General features: G+C 40.1%; 1 protein-coding gene across 1 annotated transcript in view; it reads right to left on the bottom strand.

Moving 5' to 3' along the window:
* STK32A (serine/threonine kinase 32A) overlaps positions 1 to 22,034 on the bottom strand; it is a 121,153-nt gene extending 99,119 nt beyond the window's left edge. Inside the window, exon 1 of the mRNA XM_028119126.2 lies at positions 21,929 to 22,034. Coding sequence (XP_027974927.2) covers positions 21,929 to 22,034 — 106 coding nt within the window. The remainder of the gene's footprint in view (positions 1 to 21,928) is intronic.
* Between the last annotated feature and the right edge of the window lie 238 nt (positions 22,035 to 22,272).

The following is a 22,272-nucleotide window of genomic DNA, read 5'->3' as shown; positions in this document are numbered from 1 at the left end:
ACATGCGCAACTGCAAGATAAAGTACTATATATGTATTAAGAGTCATATATGGTTCCGCAGCATTCACAGATGTGTCTTCCCATCAGAATCACACAGAACACACTTTTAAAAATGCAAATTCAGGGGCCTCATCTAAATCAGACTCTGGAGGCTGAACCTGGGAATTTGTATTTTAATCAGCTTCCCGGGAGATTCTGATGGAAACTGCCTGGAGCCAGACTGTGGGTCTTGATATTGGAGCTCCTACTCTATACAGTAAAAGCCACAGGAGTGGCTCCTACTGGAGAAGATAAAAGAGCTTCAGGGAGGGCCAACATTTTAGCTGGGCCTTGAAGAATGTGTAGGAGTTCAACAGCTTACCAAGCAGAGGAGGATAGGGAGACTGAGTGACCCAAACCGAGGCTCTCCATAGGTGTGTGTTGATTGTTTAATTTTATTTCAATGGCCTTAAACTTCCCCTTCTACCTTTGCCCCCAACCCCATGAATTTGAAGCAGATTAATAATGAGTCTCTAAAGAATGAATAGGCCTTTTTTGTCTGCACTGTACCATATCTTGGGTCAAAGCTGATAATTAAATTCATTATCTATTATGTATATACATGTTTAGGCACTGTCCAGATACTTTATCACCAAAACACTATGAAGTGGTAATATTAGTGCTACTTTGAGGATGAGTTACAGAGACCCAAAAAAGTTAAGTCTCCCAGGGTTGGGGCTTAGACTTGAACTTGTCTTTGTGTGGCTCCAAGTTCCATAATTTTAATGTTACAGATAAGTCCTAGAAAGTTTATGATACAGTATGATGGTTATGAGTATGAAACTGTGGGTATGGGTTTTGGCTGTACTACTTATTAGCTATGAACTTGTAAGTAAATCAGTTTACCTCTCTGAGTCTTTATTTCTCCTCTATAAGATTTTGATCCTATATATTACCCCTCTGAGGTTCCTATGAGGACTAGGTGACATAAACTATATCAAAGGTGCTTATCAAGTATTTTTAGCAGAGAGTAAAAATTCAATAAGTGTACCATTACTATTGCTGGTTTTGTTACAGTTACTAGATAAGTTACTTTGGTATCAGCCCAGAACAACGCTTTGTTTGCCACAACGTTAGGCAAAATGATGTTGAGAATTCACATAGGACAAACAGTGACAAGAATGTAACCTCTGTGAAGGAAGACCATGGGCTCATCCTATTTATCATTATATGCACATTGTTTAGATCCCTGTCGGGCACGTAGCAGGTGCATAATGAATACTTCCTAAGTGGAGGAAGGGGACAAGGAAGTGCCATCATCAAAGTTTTATGAAATATGGATGGCTTTAGAGGAAAAATTTTAAAGCTCTTTTTCTTCATGTTGATTTCTTAACACATCATTTACAACAGGTAACTCCTAAGAAATATCTTACCAACAACCTATAATCAAAATGCTTTTTAATGAGGCAGGAAGTAAGGTAAGTCTTCACTTGAATGCTGAAATTTCCTTGCAGACATTGGACTTACATGTTAAAACCTCAAGGATTGACTTACTCAGTCTTTGAGCTCAGAAGTGTTGAGAATTGCCATTCTTCACTTTGTCAGCCTTACACTCACCGACTGTCCTAAGTGAGGACATGGTTGATAACCTCCTAGCGACTGGAGGATAATTAACAGGAGGAGTCAGAGGAGATCTGCATGACCAGAAGTGCAAGTATCTCACTCCGTCACCAGAAAGGGGCCCACACAAAACTACAGACTCCCACAGCCCTCCTCAGAACAGAGAAGGGATCAGTCCCTCTTCCAAGTTCTGTTGTCACTTTGTCCATTTTTTAGGATGGACATTGCATGGTTTGCCAAGAAAGGAAGTAAAAAGATAGAAAAAAATATGAACCTCTGGTTAAAAATATAGTTCTTCCAGTGTGACTTGCAGTTTTCCATTCATCAGATGAATGTTTAGTCATCATGCTGCGTTCCCAAATGGAGGCAGTCACAAAGAAAGGCTCACATATACCCTTTGAAGACAGTCACAGCAAAGTGGGAAAGAAGCTAAGGTTACTTGTCCAGACGCTATAGTTTTACTAGCAAGTCAAACCAACAAATATCTGTTGAGCATCTATATGCCCAGGACTCCGCTAAGCCCTTGGAAAAACACAAGGAGCTTGAGACTAAGTCACACCCTCAGGAAACTGAGTATGACTCACTCAGCAGCATTCATGAGAACACAACTTGTGTGATCAAATGCCCCTTGTCTCATTTGTATTTTATTTTCCTATAGTACCTTAGGAATCCAGTCTTCCATCTTTCTGGAATTAGATGGGTATAAATAAATAGATATATAGGCAAATATGTAGACAGATGAAAGCAATCCAGTGTTGATGTTTAGTACAGAAAGAGGCTCTGTGGACCTTCACAGAGGGGAGAGAATATTGTGGCATGACAATTGTGCTGTTTGGTTTTTAATGGATATTTTGATCAATGATAAAAAACAATCTGAGTCAGACAGAACCGCCTTGGAATCCTAGCTCCACCACTTACAAGATGAATGAAATTAGGAAATTTACCTGACATTTCTGAACTTCAGTTCTTTGTTCACAAAGATTATTTTTATATAAAACTAATATGATTTGGGTATTAAAAATACAGAACTGAGTAGACAGAAAGAAGAAAAATAGTTTAAAGATAACCATGAATTAATATTTTGATTAATTTTTCTTTCTTTTTAAAATCTTTAATTTTATCAAAGCTAGGTATCTCTATCTCTCTACATTTCTACACAGTTTGAGGAGTCAAAGAGTTCTAATGGGTTATTATAAAACACTGATTTGAGTCCTCTGACACCCTTGTCTCACTCTCCAATCTCTCCCAGCCAAGAAGCTGACACTTAAACCTCTTCGAGCTAATAAATTTTCTAGTTCCTACCTTATCTTCTAAATAGCATAATTTTCTTATTTTCTTTTCAGTTTTAGGCATCACTTATTAAATCTCCAGGATGGCAGGGGAGGGTTTAGCTCACCCTCCAGCTCTTGAGGTCTCACCCCAACACGAGCCCATCTTTCCAATGTAGCTATATTTGATAGAATAATTCCAATTAGATCAGCATTCAGTATTTCTTTTTTTTTAAATGTTTTATTTATTTATTCATGAGAGTCAGAGAGAGAGAGAGAGAGAGAGGCAGAGGCAGAGGGAGAAGCAGGCTCCCACCTAGCAGGGAGCCTGATGCGGGACTCGATCCCAGGACCCTGGGATCATGACCTGAGCCAAAGGCAGACACCTAACCATCTGAGCCACCCAGGTGCCCCAGCATTCAGTATTTCTACTATTATGAGTATGGAAATGGTACAGGCACCTGCATCATAGAGTAAATTATGACGAGTTTTCCTTTCTTGCACAGTTTTTGTTTTCCCTGCAGTTAATAATAGTGTTGTTTATACATGTGTTCATTTTCCTATATCCTTTCTCCTAATTCAATTTCCAACTCTTCTCTAGTTGTCTAAATTCCTCCCTGAATGTGTTCAAGAGCATCGATCACATTGCATCTTCCTGAAAATGTCTCTCCCAGAGCCCTCTGACCTAACTGCATCTGGACAGGTGATCTTACTGGATAGCTCTCATCCTGGGCTCCCCTTGACCTTCATCTTAGGGATCTCCTTCACTCTTCTACAGTGATGGATTCCCTGCTCATTGCATACACTGTCTCCCTCCTTCTTGTTTTACTCCCTTGTTTTTGTGGAGGACATCCTCCAATAACTTTGTAAGAAAGATAGCATGAGAGGTTAACTTTTGAAAACCTGCACATATGAAAAATATTTTATTCTACTCACACTCAAATGAGAGCTCAGCTGAGTTAAATTCTAGGTTAGAAATTATCTTCCATCAGAATTTTGAAGGCGTTGCTCTCCTTAATTCCTAGCTTTCTGTGTCACTGCTGAGAAGTCTAAAGCTGTTTTGATGCCAGATTCTTGGATGCAACAAACAATTTTCTTTCTGGAACCTTACAGGATTGTATATTTGTATTGAATGCTTTGAAAGTTCATAATGATAGAGCTTTTTTATTCATTGTGCAGGGCATTGAATTGGCTCATTCATTCTGGAAACATGTGTCCTTAAGTTCAGGGCTTTTCTTTTTTCCCTTAAATTAAGTGGTGATGGTTTCCTCCCTCCTTTCGATCTTTTTGAGCCTTCTATTATTTAGAAACTGGAACTCATAGACTGGGCCTTAAATTTTCTTTTATTTGTCCTGCTTTTTTCTTTCTCTGTTTACTCATTCTAGAAAATTTCCTTAAATTTATCGTCTAAACCTCTGAATCTTCACACTCATGCTGTAATTTATTTTCCTTAAAGCTAACTTTTGCTCTCTAAAGTTTGCTTCCTTGATATCCTATTTTTTCAATTAAAAAAGTCTGCCTTTCAGGAGTCAATCCCATTTACAATTGCACCCAAAACCATAAGATACCTAGGAATAAATCTAACCAAAGAGGCAAAGGATCTGTACTCAGAAAACTATAAAATACTCATGAAAGAAATTGAGGAAGACACAAAGAAATGGAAGAACATTCCATGCTCATGGATTGGAAGAACAAACATTGTGAAGATGTCAATGCTACCTAGAGCAATCTACACATTCAATCCAATCCTTATCCAAATACCATCCACTTTTTTCAAAGAAATGGAACAAATACTCCTAAAATTTGTATGGAACCAGAAGAGACCCCGAATAGCCAGAGGAATGTTGAAAAAGAAAAGCAAAGCTGGTGGCATCACAATTCCGGACTTCCAGCTCTATTACAAAGCTGTCATCATCAAGACAGTATGGTACTGGCACAAAAACAGACACATAGATCAATGGAACAGAATAGAGAGCCCAGAAATGGACCCTCAACTCTATGGTCAACTCATCTTCGACAAAGCAGGAAAGAATGTCCAGTGGAAAAAAGACAGTCTCTTCAACAAATGGTGTTGGGAAAATTGGACAGCCACATGCAGAAGAATGAAACTGGACCATTTCCTTACACCACACACAAAAATAGACTCCAAATGGTTGACAGACCTAAACGTGAGACAGGAGTCCATCAAAATCCTAGAGGAGAACACAGGCAGCAACCTCTTCGCCCTCAGCCGCAGCAACTTCTTCCTAGAAACATCGCCAAAGGCAAGGGAAGCCAGGGCAAAAATGAACTATTGGGATTTCATCAAGATAAAAAGCTTTTGCACAGCAAAGGAAACAGTCCACAAAACCAAAAGACAACCGAAAGAATGGGAGAAAATATTTGCAAATGACATATCAGATAAAGGGCTGGTATCCAAAATCTATAAAGAACTTATCAAACTCAACACCCAAAGAACAAATAATCCAATGAAGAAATGGGCAGAAGACATGAACAGACATTTTTCCAAAGAAGACATCCAAATGGCCAACAGACACATGAAAAAGTGCTCAACATCACTCGGCATCAGGGAACTCCAAATCAAAACCTCAATGAGATACCACCGCACACCAGTCAGAATGGCTAAAATTAACAAGTCGGGAAACGACAGATGTTGGCGGGGATGCGGAGAAAGGGGAACCCTCCTACACTGTTGGTGGGAATGCAAGCTGGTGCAACCACTCTGGAAAACAGTATGAAGGTTCCTCAAACAGTTGAAAATAGAGCTACCATATGATCCAGCAATTGCACTACTGGGTATTTAACACAAAGATACAAATGTAGGGATCCGAAGGGGTACGTGCACCCCAATGTTTATAGCAGCAATGTCCACAATAGCCAAACTGTGGAAAGAGCCAAGATGTCCATCGACAGATGAATGGATAAAGAAGTGGTATATATACACAATGGAATATTATGCAGCCATCAAAAGGAATGAGATCTTGCCATTTGCAACGATGTGGATGGAACTGGAGGGTGTTATGCTGAGTGAAATAAGTCAATCAGAGAAAGACATGTATCATATGACCTCACTGATATGAGGAATTCTTAATCTCAGGAAACAAACTGAGGGTTGCTGGAGTGGGGGTGGGGTGGGAGGGAGGGGGTGGCTGGGTGATAGACAGTGGGGAGGGTATGTGCTATGGTGAGCATTGTGAATTGTGCAAGACTGTTGAATCACAGATCTGTACCTCTGAAACAAATAATGCAATATTTGTTAAGAAAAAAAAAGAAGAAGAAGATAGCAGGAGGGGAAGAATGAAGGGGAGTAAATCAGAGGGGGAGTCGAACCATGAGAGACAATGGACTCTGAAAAACAAACTGAGGGTTCTAGAGGGGAGGGGGGTGGGGGGATGGGTTAGCCTGGTGATGGGTATTAAAGAGGGCACGTTCTGCGTGGAGCACTGGGTGTTATGCACAAACAATGAATCATGGAACACTACATCAAAAACTAATGATGTAATGTATGGTGATTAACAACAATAAAAAATTTAACGAAAAAAGTCTGCCTGTCTTTCTTTCTTTCTTTCTTTTCTTTCTTTCTTTCTTTCTTTCTTTCTTTCTTTCTTTCTTTCTTTCTTTCTTTCTTTCTTTCTTTCTTTCTTTCTTCTTTCTTTCTTTCTTTCTTTCTTTCTTTCTTTCTTTCTTTCTTTCTTCTTTCTTTTCTTTCTCTCTCTCTCTCTCTCTTTCCTTCCTTCCTTCCTTCTTTCTTTCTTTTTTAGAGAGGGAGAGTGCATGCACACACAAGCAGGAGCAGAGGGGAGGGGCAGAGGGAGAGAGAAAATCTTAAGCAGGCTCCACACAGCGCAGAGCCCCACTCAGGGCTGGATCTCATTCTGACCGGAACCGACATCAAGAGTCAGAAACTCAACCGATAGAGCCACCTAGGCTCCCCAATAGTTGTTATTTCTTAACATTTCTCTGACAGTTTTCCTTAAGTTGCTTTTTTTCTGCTCAAAACTTAGTCTTTATCTGTCTTATGAGAAGTCTTTCCCATGTGCCTGAAAACCCTCTGTTGTCTACTCATATTTAAGTGTGGAGACCTAAAGTCCTTTTCAGAAGTTCCGAGACTGTGGGGGAGTCTTGTCCAAAGTAAGCTTCACTCTAGAGAGCCATGGCTAGGATGTTGTGTTCAGAATACTCCCATGTCGGTAACTGTACATCTTCCTTCTTAGGTTGGTCAAAATCTCCAGGAAAAAAAAAAAAAAACCTCTATTATCCTCTTGTCTGGAGGGTGAGACCCCAGCTGCTAGTGATATCAGAACCAAAAGAGGGCTGAGGGCCTGGGCACCCCTGGGCACCCAGTATGCACTCATGTACCTGATCGATCCCTCCATTTTCCAGGAGGCACCCCTGTCCTTGGTGCACCGGGTCTTCCCAGTTAGGAGACCATCTTCTCCAGAGGATAAACAATGGTGTTGTGTGGAAAGGACTAGCATGTTTCTTTCTTTTCTTTTCTTTTTTCTTTTCCCTTTCTTTCTTTCTTTCTTTCTTTCTTTCTTTCTTTCTTTCTTTCTTTCTTTCTTTCTTTTTCTTTCTTCCTTCCTTCCTTCCTTCCTTCCTTTCTTCCTTTCTTTCTTTCTTTCTTTCTTTCTTTCTTTCTTTCTTTCTTTCTTTCTTTTTCTTTCTTTTCTTCCTTCCTTCCTTCCTTCCTTCCTTCCTTCCTTCCTTCCTTCCTTCCTTTTCTTTCTTTCTTTGACAAAGTGGTGGAAGGGACAGTATCAATTTTTATACAGCTATCCAAACAATCCTCCTTATTTTAGACCTCCCCCTTCACCTGTCCTTCTAGAGGCACATGACGCTGCCAGTTCTTAGGGTATGGAAGTAGAGGGAAGTGTTTGACTCATCATCTTCCCCTGAAGCCTTGCTTGCATTTTTTTCTCATTCATAGGATAGAGTTTGTTTGTTTTGTTTTGTTTTTTACAAAAAAGAACTTAACATTAGGAACCAGAAACAGCCATCTCTTTACTACTTACTGGCTTAGTGACTTTGGCTAGTGTTTTTTAAAAACCATTTTTAGACTCGTATTCTTATCCAAATAAGGGGATGATGATCACTTTCTTCCTCATATCTCAGAATTACTTAAAGAGTCACATTAGAAAAGGATGAGCAAGTACCTTGTAAATGTCAAACACTGTCATTGGGCTTTGGAGGCAGACAGAAGCTCCTTCAGTATGGATAAGCCAAAGCTCTGGCATGTCTAGCAGTGATGTATGAGTTAAGGACTCGGGTACATAGTCCTGAGATGACTACAGGGTTCCTTCTTGAAAAGTATGCTGAAGGGAACAGAAAGCTCATTCTCCACCATCACGTGAGGGGTAAGTGCAGACCCACATGGTAGATACCTGTAATGGTTGAACTCAAAGAGTTCTCTCTCAGCAAGTCCACTCCTAGGTATATCCACCAAAGCACTGAAAGCAGGGACTCAAACAGATACTTGTACACTCAACTAATGTTGAGTGTTCATGCAGCATTATCCATAATAGCATAGAACCCAAGTGTTCATCAACAGATAAATGGATCAACAAAATGTGGTATACATGGACTGTAGAAGAGTATAGAGCCATCAAAAGGGATGGATGATGTTCTAACATGTGCTACAGCACTGAGGAACCTCAAAGACCTCATGCTCAGGGAAACAAGTCAGGCTTGAAATAACAAATGTCATATGATGACCCCTACATGATGTATTCTGAAGAGTCAACTTCATAAAGTCAGAAAGAATAGAGTTACCAGGGGTTAGAGGGAGGAGGAATGGGAGAGTTAGTATTTCATGGGTACAAAGTTCCTTTTTGGGAGCATTAAAAAGTTCTGGAAATGATAGTGGTGATGGTTGCACATATTGTGAATACCACTGAGTTGTATACTTAAAAATATTTAAAATGACAAATTTTATGTGGTATTTTTCCAGAATAAAAAAATTCTTTAAAAAAGTCAGTTTTCAACAAATGCTGCAAAATCCTTCACACCTCATTCAAGTTTATTTATCATTTATTTATTTATTACATAATATACTTAATCCTGTCTAAATAGACCAACCAAACTGCTTTGAGTATTATTTTATATACAATAATTTAATACTCCAAAATAAGTATCTCTTCCTTCTGATCACCCAAATATTTTTCAGGATTAAACAACTATTCAACATCACAAAAAAGCAACTGCACTCTGAGAATTCCTTTGTATCTTAGAACTTAGGTATGTTTAAAACTGTACATTTAAATAAATCATAGTATGTCCATGTTGCAGAATTTCATGGACACTAAATTATACTTTTAGGGGGCGCCTGAGTGGCTCAGTAGGTTAAGCGTCTGCCTTCGGCTCAGGTCATGATTTCAGGGTCCTGGGATCGAGTCCCATGTTGGGCTCCCTGCTCAGTGGGGAGTCTGCTTCTCTCTCTCCCCACCTCCTCCTGCTCGTGTTCTCTCTCTCTCAAATAAATAAATAAAATCTTTAAAAAAATAAATTATACTTTCAAGAATCAACAAATTTTACACAACTGGGATAAGCTACTCACAATGTAAGTGAAAATGAAGATACGGATGTATACAGTGCATCATCTCAAATACATCAGAAGCCTTTTATACACAGGGAAGAAAGATAAGACTATTAATGTATTCATTTATTCAACAAGGAGGTACTGAGGATATAAAAGTGAACAAAACAGACAAAATCCCTGTTCTCATGGAGTTTTTTTTTCTAGTGATAGGAAAAAACAACAAAACAAGTCAGTCAATTAAAACAACAAATATGAAGAAAAGCATAGTGAGTGAGAGGGATGAGGGATGCCAGAAAGGATGCAGGATGGAGATTGCAAAGGCAAACTCCCTAAAATGTTATCAGTGGTTACCAATGCGTTGAGGCATTATGGGTAATTATTCCTTCCTAATTATATTTTCCAAGCTTTCTATAACTCAGATGTACTAATTTTATAGGTATAAAATGTGCTTTTAAATGCACATTTAAATATATACTTCCTTTTTTTTAAAATACATACTTCTTAAAAACAGCTGCAATAATGTTCATCTGTCTTTATGTTAGATACCCCCACAAAATGTGAACCATAGGGAATATTGGGACCATAGTCTTGGATAGAAACCCAGTGAGGAAAGCAAGCCAATTCCAGTTGACAATTAGGAATTAAGAATTAAACAAATTTTCTTAATGTTTAACGAAGCCTGAGTTTAGAATATTTTCTCTGGTAATTTATATATGCCCTGGACAGAAAATGAAAAAGTTATCAAAGTGGTAATGACTTCAGTATTTTGTAAAAGTAAATAAAAATTATCCCACCAGGTGTCAAACAAATTAGGTTGATATAAACAGGTTGAAAAATGAGTGATGATGATGGTAAAATGAATTGAGAAAGACATGAACATCACTGTAATTATTGTCTTTGATGAACAGAAGACAAGCAAAGCTCAAGAGTAGTGATGAACTGCATAATTCATGCCAGACAAGGGAAAGTATAATATGTGGAACCCCTAACACTTCAGTAACCATGTGGTCTAAGGGATAAGTTGTGAGTTCCAGCGGAGGTGAAGGTAGAGGTCACATTGGGCCTAGAGTTTCTTTGAAAAGATTCAGGGTCTAGCTCTATGGCTCTCTGATTTCAGGTCAGTGCTTTCATCTTCCTATGCCTTGGTCCTGCCATGCGTAAATTGCACACTGAGCCAATGATAAAGTGCATGATGGTTGTTGGTTTCTCCCATTACTCCTAACAAGAATGTTACTGTGTGCTGAGTGCATTTCACATCACTTGCTTCCAAATTGAACAAGGTGACATATTTACTATCTGGGTAGGAAGATGTGGATGGGTGAGGGTCCAAGAGACAGTTTCTAGCTGGCTACCTCCCAGACAAACTGCCAGCCTGGGACAATGACAGCCACCACCATGCCCCATTTGGGTATGTCACAGGGGTGCCCACCCCATCCATCTTGCTTCACCACCCAGACTTCTGTCATAGATGGAGGGTGGCAGAGGTGAAGGTGGTACCAGGATCGACTGACCTAGAACCCTTCCTGGGGAGGCGGCACCATGGGAGCCTAGCCCTCAAGCCCCTGTGGCATGATCTGTTGTCTCATCAGACCTCACAAATACAAATTCAAATATAAAATTGGTCAGAGTTCAGAGGCAGCAACTGCAGGGCATTCCACCCAAGTGTGAGAGACTTCTGAAGGCAAGGCCCTGTGTACCTGCCCTGGTCCCACTAGGTTGGAGCCAGCCCTGGTTCCTGCTCACATGATTTCCTAGTTTCTTCCCTTTATATTGGTAGAGAGCTTAGACTTGTAGTCTTAGCTTAGTATCTCCTCTTAAAAAACAATTTCTGCCTTCACATCATACTCAGTTTTAGCTATTGGCTCATTCCTCTGCTCCCCTTTAGACCAAACTTGTTGAAAGAGTTGATGGCACTTGCTGTGTCTACATCCTTGCCTCCCCTACACCCCCCAGACCCCCAGAGTCTGACTCATGTCCCCACATCCCACTGAGCTGCTTTCGTCCATGTCCCCAGTCTCCTCCTGCTTGCCTGATCCCATAGGTATTTCTCACTGGCCTCTAACCCACAGGAGCATTCAGCCAAAGTGACTACTCCCTCGTTCTCCAAAGACTCTTCTCTCTTAAATTTCCGGATAGATGGTTTTTCATTCCTCACTTGCTGCCGCTTCTCACTTTCCTTAGCTTGATGGCTTTCCTCTGCCTGACTTCTCAATAATGGGGGTCCTCTCTGCTTTTGTTTCCACATACTCTCCCAGCCCGGACTCCTCAGTCCCCATAGAACTGAGAACCATATCCTCAGACCGCTAGCCTGGGCTTCCCCACTAACCACTGGCTGCTCAGTCCCAGAGTCCTAACTGACACCATGATTTAGAGTCTCTCGGTCACTTTATGTGCCCTCACAAGAACTTGTGACTATGCCTGGACATGTCCCCAACCCCTCAGTGCCCCACCTTCATGTCAGCCAAGTGTCACAGCCATCTTCCTGCCTACTCACGTAAACACCTAGGATTCATTCTTGATTTTGTTCTTTCCCTCTTACCCCCCTTCAGATCATCAGTGAATCTCAATTATTTTATACTGAAAATAAATGTTGACTCAATCCTCAGCTTCCCATCTCCCTTCCTACACTACTATAGTGCCCAGAGAACCGTCTTTCACTTAAATACTGTCCTGATGGAAATAGATCATTTTTTTGATCTCAGCCACCTAAGTAAATGATCTACATAGAACTCACTGAAAGTTACAATTATACGTTTGAACGCTACAGATGGGAAAATCCCATCACCTTAAGGAGAAAAGGAAAACCAACACTGGGTAGATTTTATATTTTACTTGCCATATAAGAGCATTAAAAAATTCAGGTGATTATGATAATGTGATAATGGTATTACTAACGTTTATTGAGCAGCTACTATGTGCCAGGCACTATGCTATATACTTTTTATGGATAGTTGCTTTTTTTATTTTTTAAAGATTTATTTACTTATTTGAGAGACAGAGTGCGTGTGTGTGCAAGCATAAGTGGGGAGAGGGGTAGAGGGAGAGAGAGAATCCCAAGCAGACTCCCCACTGAGTGTGGAGCCTGATGTGGGGCTCAGTCTCATGACCCTGATATCATGACCCAAGCTGAAATCAAGAGTCGGATACTTAAGCAACTGAGCCACCCAGTTGCCCCTGGATAATCACTTTCTATTCCCGCAAAAACTGTATGAGGCAGATAAAATTATGAGCTCCCATTTACAGACAAGAAAACTGGGGATTGGAAAAGCAGGTCACTTTACTGAGTTCTCACTATGGAAAAAAATTTCTATTTCCACAATCCTTAAACAGTAAACACACACACAAGAGAGCATGCAATCTTAGAACTGAAATTTTTAGTGGTATAAGCTTTCTGAGAAGCTTATTGCATTGCCCTCGTTTTTCTCCTTTCACCATAGACGAAGAAAAGCCTTGCCATAGGTTGGCATTTGTCCAGAGAGGGTGTCTGGGAGCCACTGGTTTAGCCTATAAGTGACACCATGATACTAGCTGAAGTTGAAGGTCAGCTCTAGAACATATCACTTGTGATCCCCTGATGAAAAATTACTTAGCTGGCTCACCAACCCTTAATCTTCCCAAATGGTTGGCAGCAAATGGTTGCCACTAATACATGTGGAGCTTGGCAGGTCCTTTAAAGATGTATTTGGGCCTTCTCCAGAGAAGCAGCCTCCAAGGCCAATTGATGGCATCTGTTTGCATAGTCAGCACTTCCTTTTTATGAAACTCTGCCCCAGGGCGTCTGGGATTTACTGACACCCATTACTGGTGCCAAGACCAAGCAATGGGCACCAACGGCTTCTTTTCCTGCTGCCTGAACCCCAATTCATGAATATGCTCAGAAGTCAAAAATACACTGGCTATTTCCTTAAACTGGAAAGTACAACAGTATGGGGTAGAATGGGGGTGATCAACACCGCCCGGTTGTTTGATGCCCCTCAGTTGAAGAAATGCCCCTAATAGGAAATAAATTCCACCTAGTGATATTTCAGATGAATTACAGGGTGGTACCCATTTATTTGAACCTAGTCTGTATGACTTTCAAATAATATATATTATAAACATAATACCTTTGATCCATTGTAACAGTTGATTTTCTGGCCCAAGTATACTTCCATTGGCTCACACTGATCAACCAAGAGAGAGTCAGTGAAGAGTGACTTTAAGCATCTATGGAGAACAGATACCAGTCTCCTTGCCTGGCCTCTCAGTTTAAAGCTAGAGGGCCATGTGGATGGATATGAGAGGGGTCCACAGAACATGTGAATAAATGTTTGCAGGATGCTGTGGATCAGGGGTTGACCTGCAGGCCAAATCCATCCCACCATCTATTTTTACATGGCTTGTAAGCTAAGAATGGCTTTTTCATTTTTAAATGCTTAGAAAAAAAACAGAGTATTTTGTGACAAGTGAAAATGATGTGAAATTCAAATTACAGTGCCCATAAATAAAATATTACTGGAAGAGAGCCACCTTCATTTGTTTTCTCATTATCTGTGGCTACTTTCATGCCACAATGGCAGAGTTGAGTAGCTGTGACAGAGACTGACCTGCAAAATGTAAGATATTTACTCTTTGGCCCATCACACAAAAAGGATGCCAAGCCCTATGTGAAGTAATTCTCAGAAATAAAAAACACAGGCTACTCGAGTATAAAACAAGGTTAACATGACTTATTTTACTGTAAATATGACTCCAGAAAGGGAAGAAGAAATAGCTTAAGAGGAAAAAAATAAAGCAAGTGCTGGTCTATTGAATTCAAAATCTATCACCGTGAATTTTTCAGTTTTTTCACCATAGAAACAGGGCTCGCTGTCCCAGTTTAACAAGAATATTATTCTATCACTGGCTTTTTGCGGCTCTTTCCAAATGAAATTTCCATGACTGGTCACACAGCAATGCACAGTTGAAGCCCTTGTATAATGTGTAGAACCTCAATTGGTAGACTGATGACTCACGCAGGTCACTGAGCTGGCAGCGGCCAGGCCATTCAGCAGATGTTGGATCCTCCTTCACTGCCTTTCTCCTTGGAGACAGGAGGCTTGGAGTACCAATCACATGTTCTGAACACTGAAACCAGCTTACAGCCCTAGTGAGTTCAACCTAGGTAGTTTCAAGATGAAAACTGAATAAAATGTCTATAGCTTTGGATAAAAATAAAAAGTTAGCATAACTTGAGTGTTATTTAATACTAAGCAACTACACACCACAATTTATTCATAAGATACTCTGAACTAAAGTGTTCTTTCATAAAAAAAAGCAATAAAGAATAAATGAACTGTTTCCAAATCCAATTCCTACTTGGACCAGCAACATCCAACATCTCGCAGTAAAACAGAGCTACCTAGTATTTAACTCATTAACCTGAGTAAACATGAATTGTGCTCCATGAAGAACTCATGGTGAGAAAACCTTGCAGAACATAATCACTCTTTAGCCGTAGAGATTTCGCCTGTCATAATCTGCGGCCATTAAACCAGAGGGGGGAAAAATCAATGGGAACAGACCATGTTTCCAACAGAGAAAGAAGAGATATAATCATGACCTTTCACTTCCCAAGTTGAGATCCCCAGAATATGAGGTGTCACAACATATTAAAAGATTTTTTACAGAAATGGTTTCATTTTGAGACGAGTTTGAAAAATATCAGAATCCCGAGATTTCAATATTATAGGACTTTTCAGAGTCTTTAACATGCTAATAAGCACTGTGAATCTCTGAAGGCAGGATGTAGCTTTACTGCATTAGCTTAAGTGGATTCTCCTAAATATGTATTCCTAACTCACTGCTCAGGAAACATTCAGGAAACATGCAAATCAAAAGCACTAGCAGTCTTGGAGGTCTTTTTTTTTTGGCTGTCTAGTTTCTCCCTGACTCTTCCAATCCCGTGGAATGGGGGGAATAAAGCCCCCATAAGCACCCATTCTTATAAACCGGTGGAGCTGAGGTTATTTATGACAGATGCTTTAACTAAATGTTAGACCGTCCAAGATGCCTTAATTTTTTAAGAAGCCAATTCTCACAAGAGAAATTCTCCTTATACTCTCCCAATCATTTTAATATAAAATAGTGAATAATATAAGACAACAGGACTCACGTTTGAGAGGGGAATGTCTGAAATTCATTTGCCTCTCCAACTAGGTACAGAACACAATGCATAGACATTATACAAAGGAGATTTTTCAAAGTCCTTCCTTGCTGGAATCAATTCAGTAACCTCCCATTTCTTTTGGATTGCAAATCTGTGGTCAAATATTTTGGCCCAACATTTTGAAGGACCCATTGCCTCTGCCACCAAAGAAGATGTAGGAAAAATGGAATCAGTCACACATCCTAGGAGACAAGTGTTGCCACATCAAAGGAGAACACTGAGTTTTCAGCAAGTTTCAAAGAATAATGCAATAATTTGGCTCTCTCTGCAAACGCAGGGCACGGATGAACTTTTTGTAGCAGCTTTTAACCTAAAGCCAACTTTTCTTAGCTACAACACTCCAGAAGAAAATTGTCTCTTGGCTTAATTACATCAATTTTATCACCCCTATATTCTTTGTATATGCTTAGAAATACATACTATTAACAAAGCTTGCAAGACCTCTCCTGTTGCTAGGCCCTGAATTATAAACAAGTCTACCTTCCCCTGTTATTCAAGAGTTTCTTTGCCTAAATCACCTTGAAAACCTCAATGATCAGGCTTTTCAAATGTTGATTTTTTTAAATAAAACAAGCCCCCCCCCCCCCCGCAAAAGCCCAAGCAAAACAAAACAAAAACACTGTGTTCAGACAGAGGAAATAAAGCAGATTTAAAGAAAAAGTTACAAACATTAAAAAGTATCACAAGCCTACTCTTTACTTTCAGGAAACTTACAATGTCTTTTCATATCGTTAATCATTTCTCAGAGTATCCATGTAGTAGTTGAGTATAGGGGAGGGCATTTGTCACTGTGTCTGTTGATCAAATGGGATTATTTAACTAGTCAGCTTTGGGCTTAAATCAGAAAAAGTAAAGTTTATTGATTTTTCAGCCTACTGAGTTTTTGATTTTGTCTTAAATGAAAATACAATCACCCCAGGGGAGAGATGGAAGAGAAGCCAGATGAGATTATGGTTTTGTGAAGTCATTAACTTGGCTTCTTTTTAAAGGGTGTTATATAGGTTTTCAGAGAATCCATGAAATCTGCCATTCTGTCAGTTCAATTTCAGTGATAGAATTGTGAATGGGTCATATTAACTATGGCATCTACAAGAGCTGCATCTAATCAATTTTGCTCCTTTTGAAGTTGAAGTACAGCAAAGAGCTCATGCTAAGAGATTCTGCTAGTAAATAATGGTGTAACTAGCATTAATTGGGTGTTTACCTTACTTGAGTGTTCTACTTGCATTGTTTTATTGTAACCTCACAATGACCCAAGGAAGGATGCCCGATTATCATTTGCATTTTATATAGGAAGAAACTGAAGCTTTACAGAGGTTCAGTAACTTGCAGAATAGGAAGGCGTTTTTTCCCCCACATTAATTCACTAGTAATTATTTAGGTTTGGGGACTTTTTTTTTCATGGTATTTCAAGTCCCCTCAGAACACTTTATAATTAGTCAAACTGACTCTTGTGTTTGATGATGGGTGATCAGAACATGTCTCCTTTGATTTTTCTTGTAGAAACACCTAGATCACCAGTCTATGGTGCTGCTGAGATTTAAACCCGTGTGTATGTGTTTCTACTAGCAGAGCCCGTGCTTTCACCAACTATGCTAAGCAGTCTTCGATTACAAAACACAAAACCTAATTAGGTGGAAGACAGTGTAGTGTTTCCTTAAAAAATTAAAGAATTACCACATGATCCAGGAATTCCACATCTAAGTATAAACCTGAAAGAATTGAAAACAGGGACTCAAACAGATATTTGTACACCTACATTTATAGGAGTATTATTTACAGTATAGTCAAAGGTAGAACAACCAAATGTCCACTGCTAAAGAAAGAATAAACAAAATGTGATACATACGTATAATGGAATAGTATTCAGCCATAAAAAGGAATGGAATTCTGATAAATGATTTAATATGGATAAACCTTGGAAACATTATGTTAAGTGAAATAAGCCGGACAGAAAAGGACAAATATTACATGATCCCACTTAGTCAAATTCACAGAGTCATAAAGTAGACAGATGGCTGCCAAAGACTGGGGTGCCAGGGGGCCGGGGAGAAGGGAAGGGTAGTTACTGTGTAATGGGTACCAGATTTCAGTTTGGGAAGATGAAAAAATTCTAGAGATAGATGATGCACCCCTGTGTTGCCCAAAACTTAATGCCACTGAACTGTAGGTATACTTAAAAATGGTAAAAATGGTACATTTTATTATGCATGTTTTATCAAAACAAAAAAAAGTAGTTAGGACTGAGATTTGTACTAAAATATGAAAGGTAGGCCACAAAACAAAACAAAACAAAACAAAACTAGCATAATTCGAGATCTACTTTGCAAAAGATAACAGTAATCAGAGAAGCAGATCTTATTCTACTCAACAGCACTATAAATCTACTTTGTTTCCATCTGATGTAGATCGCCATAAACAGCTCAGAGGATGTTTCTATAAGTTCACTATCAGATGGAACAACATGAAATACAAAATGTCCGGATGAATTCCAGCAAGAACAGCATATTTTACTGGACACCCGGTAACATCTTAGTCCTTAATTACCCTCAAAGCGAATCAAAACACTTTTCCAGGAGAAATCTTGAAATATTATTTGGGAAAATTTGTTCAAATTTTCTTCTCAAATCTGTATACTGGGAACAGCAAATACTTTGAAGGAAATACTCAACACTTTTTCATCACGTATTGGGATTCTTTCAGCAATATTTTTAAAATAATTAAATTGGCTCATTTAAGTGCCCTAGATTCTGGCCCAGTTTGATTATTTACATAAAAATGAGATAGAAAATGATGTAGGCATTAATGTTCTTTGATTAGTCTGTGCTTTTTGCTGTTTTTGTTTCTTGGTCAGAAGCTTTACAGCAGTCAAATAAAATTTTACCTTGCGCTCAATCTAGAGCTATGAAAGGAGTCGAATCAACTTTATAGAATTCACTGATAAAAAAAAATGAATGCTCAGAATGTCATTCTTTCCCTCCCAAAACTCAGTGATCTTATAAACAAACAAGTGAATATGGCAATTAAATACACTCCCTTTTCATAATATACAAACTCATATCCATGAGAATGTTAAGATACGGGCAACTGTTTATTTCCGATTTTGTCATTATTTGGACTTTGGACTTGAGTTTCCTGTACTTGAACTGTTCTTCTCATGTCATCACAGAAGTGGCTTCTTCTCCTCTTTCAGGCTTCACCTCAGAAAGGCCTCCTGTCTTTCTGTCACCTCCTTAGAAAGGCCAACCCTGACCATACTCTATCTCAAGAGGTCTCTCCACCATCACCCTGTCCCTCTGCATAAGATCCCTGAGTCATTACCTTGGTGGCACTTGAATACTGTCTCAAGTTGTCTGTTTATGTATCTGTTTACTTGTTTATTGTTTGCCTTCCACCATCAGAACATGAGCTCCACAGTGGCGGCTGGGGCCAATTTGTTTCCAGCTCTCTTCCTCTTGTCCAGCAGAGGGACAGGCTCCTAGTAGGTGGATTTGCCCTTCTACTTCTGCCTGGCAACTGTGTGCATAGAGAGACTCAGAGCCTCACCCCTGGGGCACACAGACATACTGCTGTGCTCAGCTCTTCTCTTTATGGGCACTGCGGTAGGCTGACCTCACCGGGCTGGGGGCTGGACAACTAAAAGGTGGTGACCTACAAGGGGTTATGAAGGACCTGTGGGGGTGTCTGGGTGGCTCAGTTGGTCGGGCGTCCGACTTGGTTTTGGCTCATGTCATGATCTCAGGGTCATGAGCTTGAGCCCTGACCTGATTCTCTCCCTCTGCCCTTCCTCCCCCTTCGTGCATGTTTTTTTTTTTCTCTCTCTCTCTCAAATAAATAAATAAATCTTATATATACATATATATATGTATACATATATACATACATACAGCCTTGCTCCTCAGGCCTAACTTTACCCCAATTTAGTTACTCCAGAGTCCCCCAAAGGTACTCATAAAGTGGTACCTTCTTTCCCATTTGCCTCAATACTTTGGGTGTCCAGATTTCTTGGGCACGCCATGAGAAGAAAGGCTGGCTGAACTAAGGAAAATTGAGACAGCTTTCTATTTTCTCATTATAAGGCTATCCTAATACCTTAAAATGTTATATCCTTCCCAAGTTACAAACATGAACGTGGCCTCTCTTTCCTGCTCTCTTCTCCGTGGCCTCATGCCCAACATTATCTCTGAATCCACAGGGAGTACAGTGAACCAAACAAGTGAAATCCAAGCCTACTTGTCATTTCATTCTAGAGATGGAAAAATCAAGTAACATCACTGGTCTTTAGATCTTTGCCTTTACTACTGGATAAAGCAAAGCCAGGTGACAGAAATAAGCGTGGAAAAATGGTTTACTAAGACCATTTTCTAAATGTGTAATTCAGAGTTCCCATGCAACACTTTGTACAGGTAATAACGATGCACCTTTGACTTGACAGTAAATGACTGGGGACAGGGCATCCAGGGACAGTCAGATATTTGTGTTTAGAAGAGTCCATCCAAAGAACCCAAGACTGAGATGGTAGCAAGCTTCTAGTTGTCCTCTGATAACGAGCTGTCAAACAGCTAGTTCTCCCCTTCTTTTGTAACAGAACAGAACTTATTTTTAGAAGGTTCATGGCCATATAAAATAATAAACTAAATTTCCCAGTCTCCCTTGTAACTGGGTATGGCCCTGCCCACCAGAGTGATAAGCAACAGCCAGATCAGAGGCTTCAGAGGAAGTGGGCTCAGTCTCCCAACTTGACCCCTTCCCCGTGGCTGGAATGCCGATGTGGTGGGGAGCGTCCTGGGGCAGGAGGGTGAGAGTGACACTAAGAGGGGGAAGAACAGGAGAGAAGCAGGCTTTGCAGGAGCAGCCTTCTGGAGCCACACATTGCTGACATTACCTATTTTGTTACTTGAGAAAGAAGAATGTATCCATCTTGTTTGAACCACCATTATTTGCAGTTTCTTTTTCAGCACATTTACTTTCTAACACAACAGACTTTCCTGGCTGACTTAGATGCTGCTTCATAATTTTTGCAAAGTGGCTTTAGGATCTCAAAACTAAATTTTTGAGTTGAAAACAACCTTCAAAAGGGCGCTGGGTGGTTCAGTCAGTTAAGCATATGAGTCTTGGTTTTGGCTCAGGTCATAATCTCAGGGCTGTGGCACCGAGCCCCACGTCAGGTTCCATGCTCAGTGCAGAGTCGGCTTGGGATTCTCTCCCTTTCTCTCCCTCTCCTCATGCATGTGCATGCTCTCTCTCTAATACATAAATACAATCTTAAAAAAAAGAGAGAGAAAACAACCTTCAAGTTTACCCTATCTTCTCACTTAATTGAGGAAATTGAAGATAGAGTGAATAAGTAAACTTCTTGAACCCCATAGGTAGCTTGGAGTAGAACCAGTGCTCAGAACTCCTGAATTTCAGTTCATCATTCTTTTCCTTTGTGGTCTAATCAGCAGAACTCCCTCCCTCTGAGAGGCCTCTGGCTTCCACTCTAGGAAGGAAGAGTGATATGGGTGGCACATGTCTTCTTCTGACATGCCTCACCGTGGGATGGCAGGGGAATCAGGAAAACCCTTGCTTTTATTTATTTATTTTTTTAAAGATTTTATTTATTTATTTATTAGAGAGTGAGCGAGCGAGAAACAGCATGAGAGGGGAGAGAGTCAGAGGGAGAAGCAGGCTCCCCACTGAGCTGGGAGCCTGATGTGGGACTCGATCCCAGGACTCCGGGATCATGACCTGAGCCGAAGGCAGTCGCTTAACCAACTGAGCCACCCAGGCGCCCAACCCTTGCTTTTATTTCTTTTCTTACTGAGCCTGACCTTGAAAGTTTCCCTTTCCTCCAATAATACGGATTCATTTTCCTATGACCCAGCCTTGTGAAATTTGTCTAGGACCCTGAAGCATGCCTGGTAGAAGCTCAGAATGCTCCTACTTGCATGACTCCACTCTATAATATAATGAGTATTGATTATCATTCAGATGCAATTTGGTATTATAAGAAATCTTCTACAATAACTAGCAGTAGGGGTAACTCCAGCTGTCAGGGAAACAGCACAGAGAACAACAAATCATTTCATTTCAAGGTCTTCTATCCACCAGGTGCCCATCTACAGCTCCCTTTGGACAAAGGGTATTGGTATAGTCGTAATTAAGAAAACTGCTCAAGGTCTCATGGAAAGTGGAAGGTAAAAGGCAGCTATTAGCCTCTAAGGTCCTCACGCTTACTCTTGTAGTTCTCTTTTTTTTTAAGTCTTAGACCGTGACTCACTTATGAAACAAGGTATTTATATTTGAATTCTGCAAAATTCTATACTTTATATACAGTTATCACATATTTCTTACCATCCTCATTTTCATCAAACACTGGTGGTTTGCTTGAGGTGTTGGCTCCCATGCTCAAGTCTTCCCAGACCCAGATCCTCCAGTTAAACTCTCCTGGCAGAAACATTCATCTTCCCTCGAAACAGATCTGGAAGCCTTAGCTCGATACCTGGGAGAGAAGAAGAAATGGCATCCTTACAATATAGTGTGCCCTAGGAACCCTGAGTACAGAACTGTGGCTGCAATATTAATCTGATCTGCACCTCTAGAGCAGAATTTTTTGTGATTGAAAATGATAATTTCACAAGTCACTGAGAACAATAGGTGTCTGGGAGACCCCCCCCCCCACGTGGCCTCATGGGGAG

This window comes from Eumetopias jubatus, unplaced genomic scaffold, assembly GCF_037043125.1.
Source record: "Eumetopias jubatus isolate StellerSeaLion01/CBP00866 unplaced genomic scaffold, mEumJub1_p1.0 scaffold_5, whole genome shotgun sequence".
NCBI lineage: Eukaryota > Metazoa > Chordata > Mammalia > Carnivora > Otariidae > Eumetopias > Eumetopias jubatus.
Note: the sequence above shows the minus strand (reverse complement) of the source record. Positions and strands in the feature narration are given on the sequence as shown.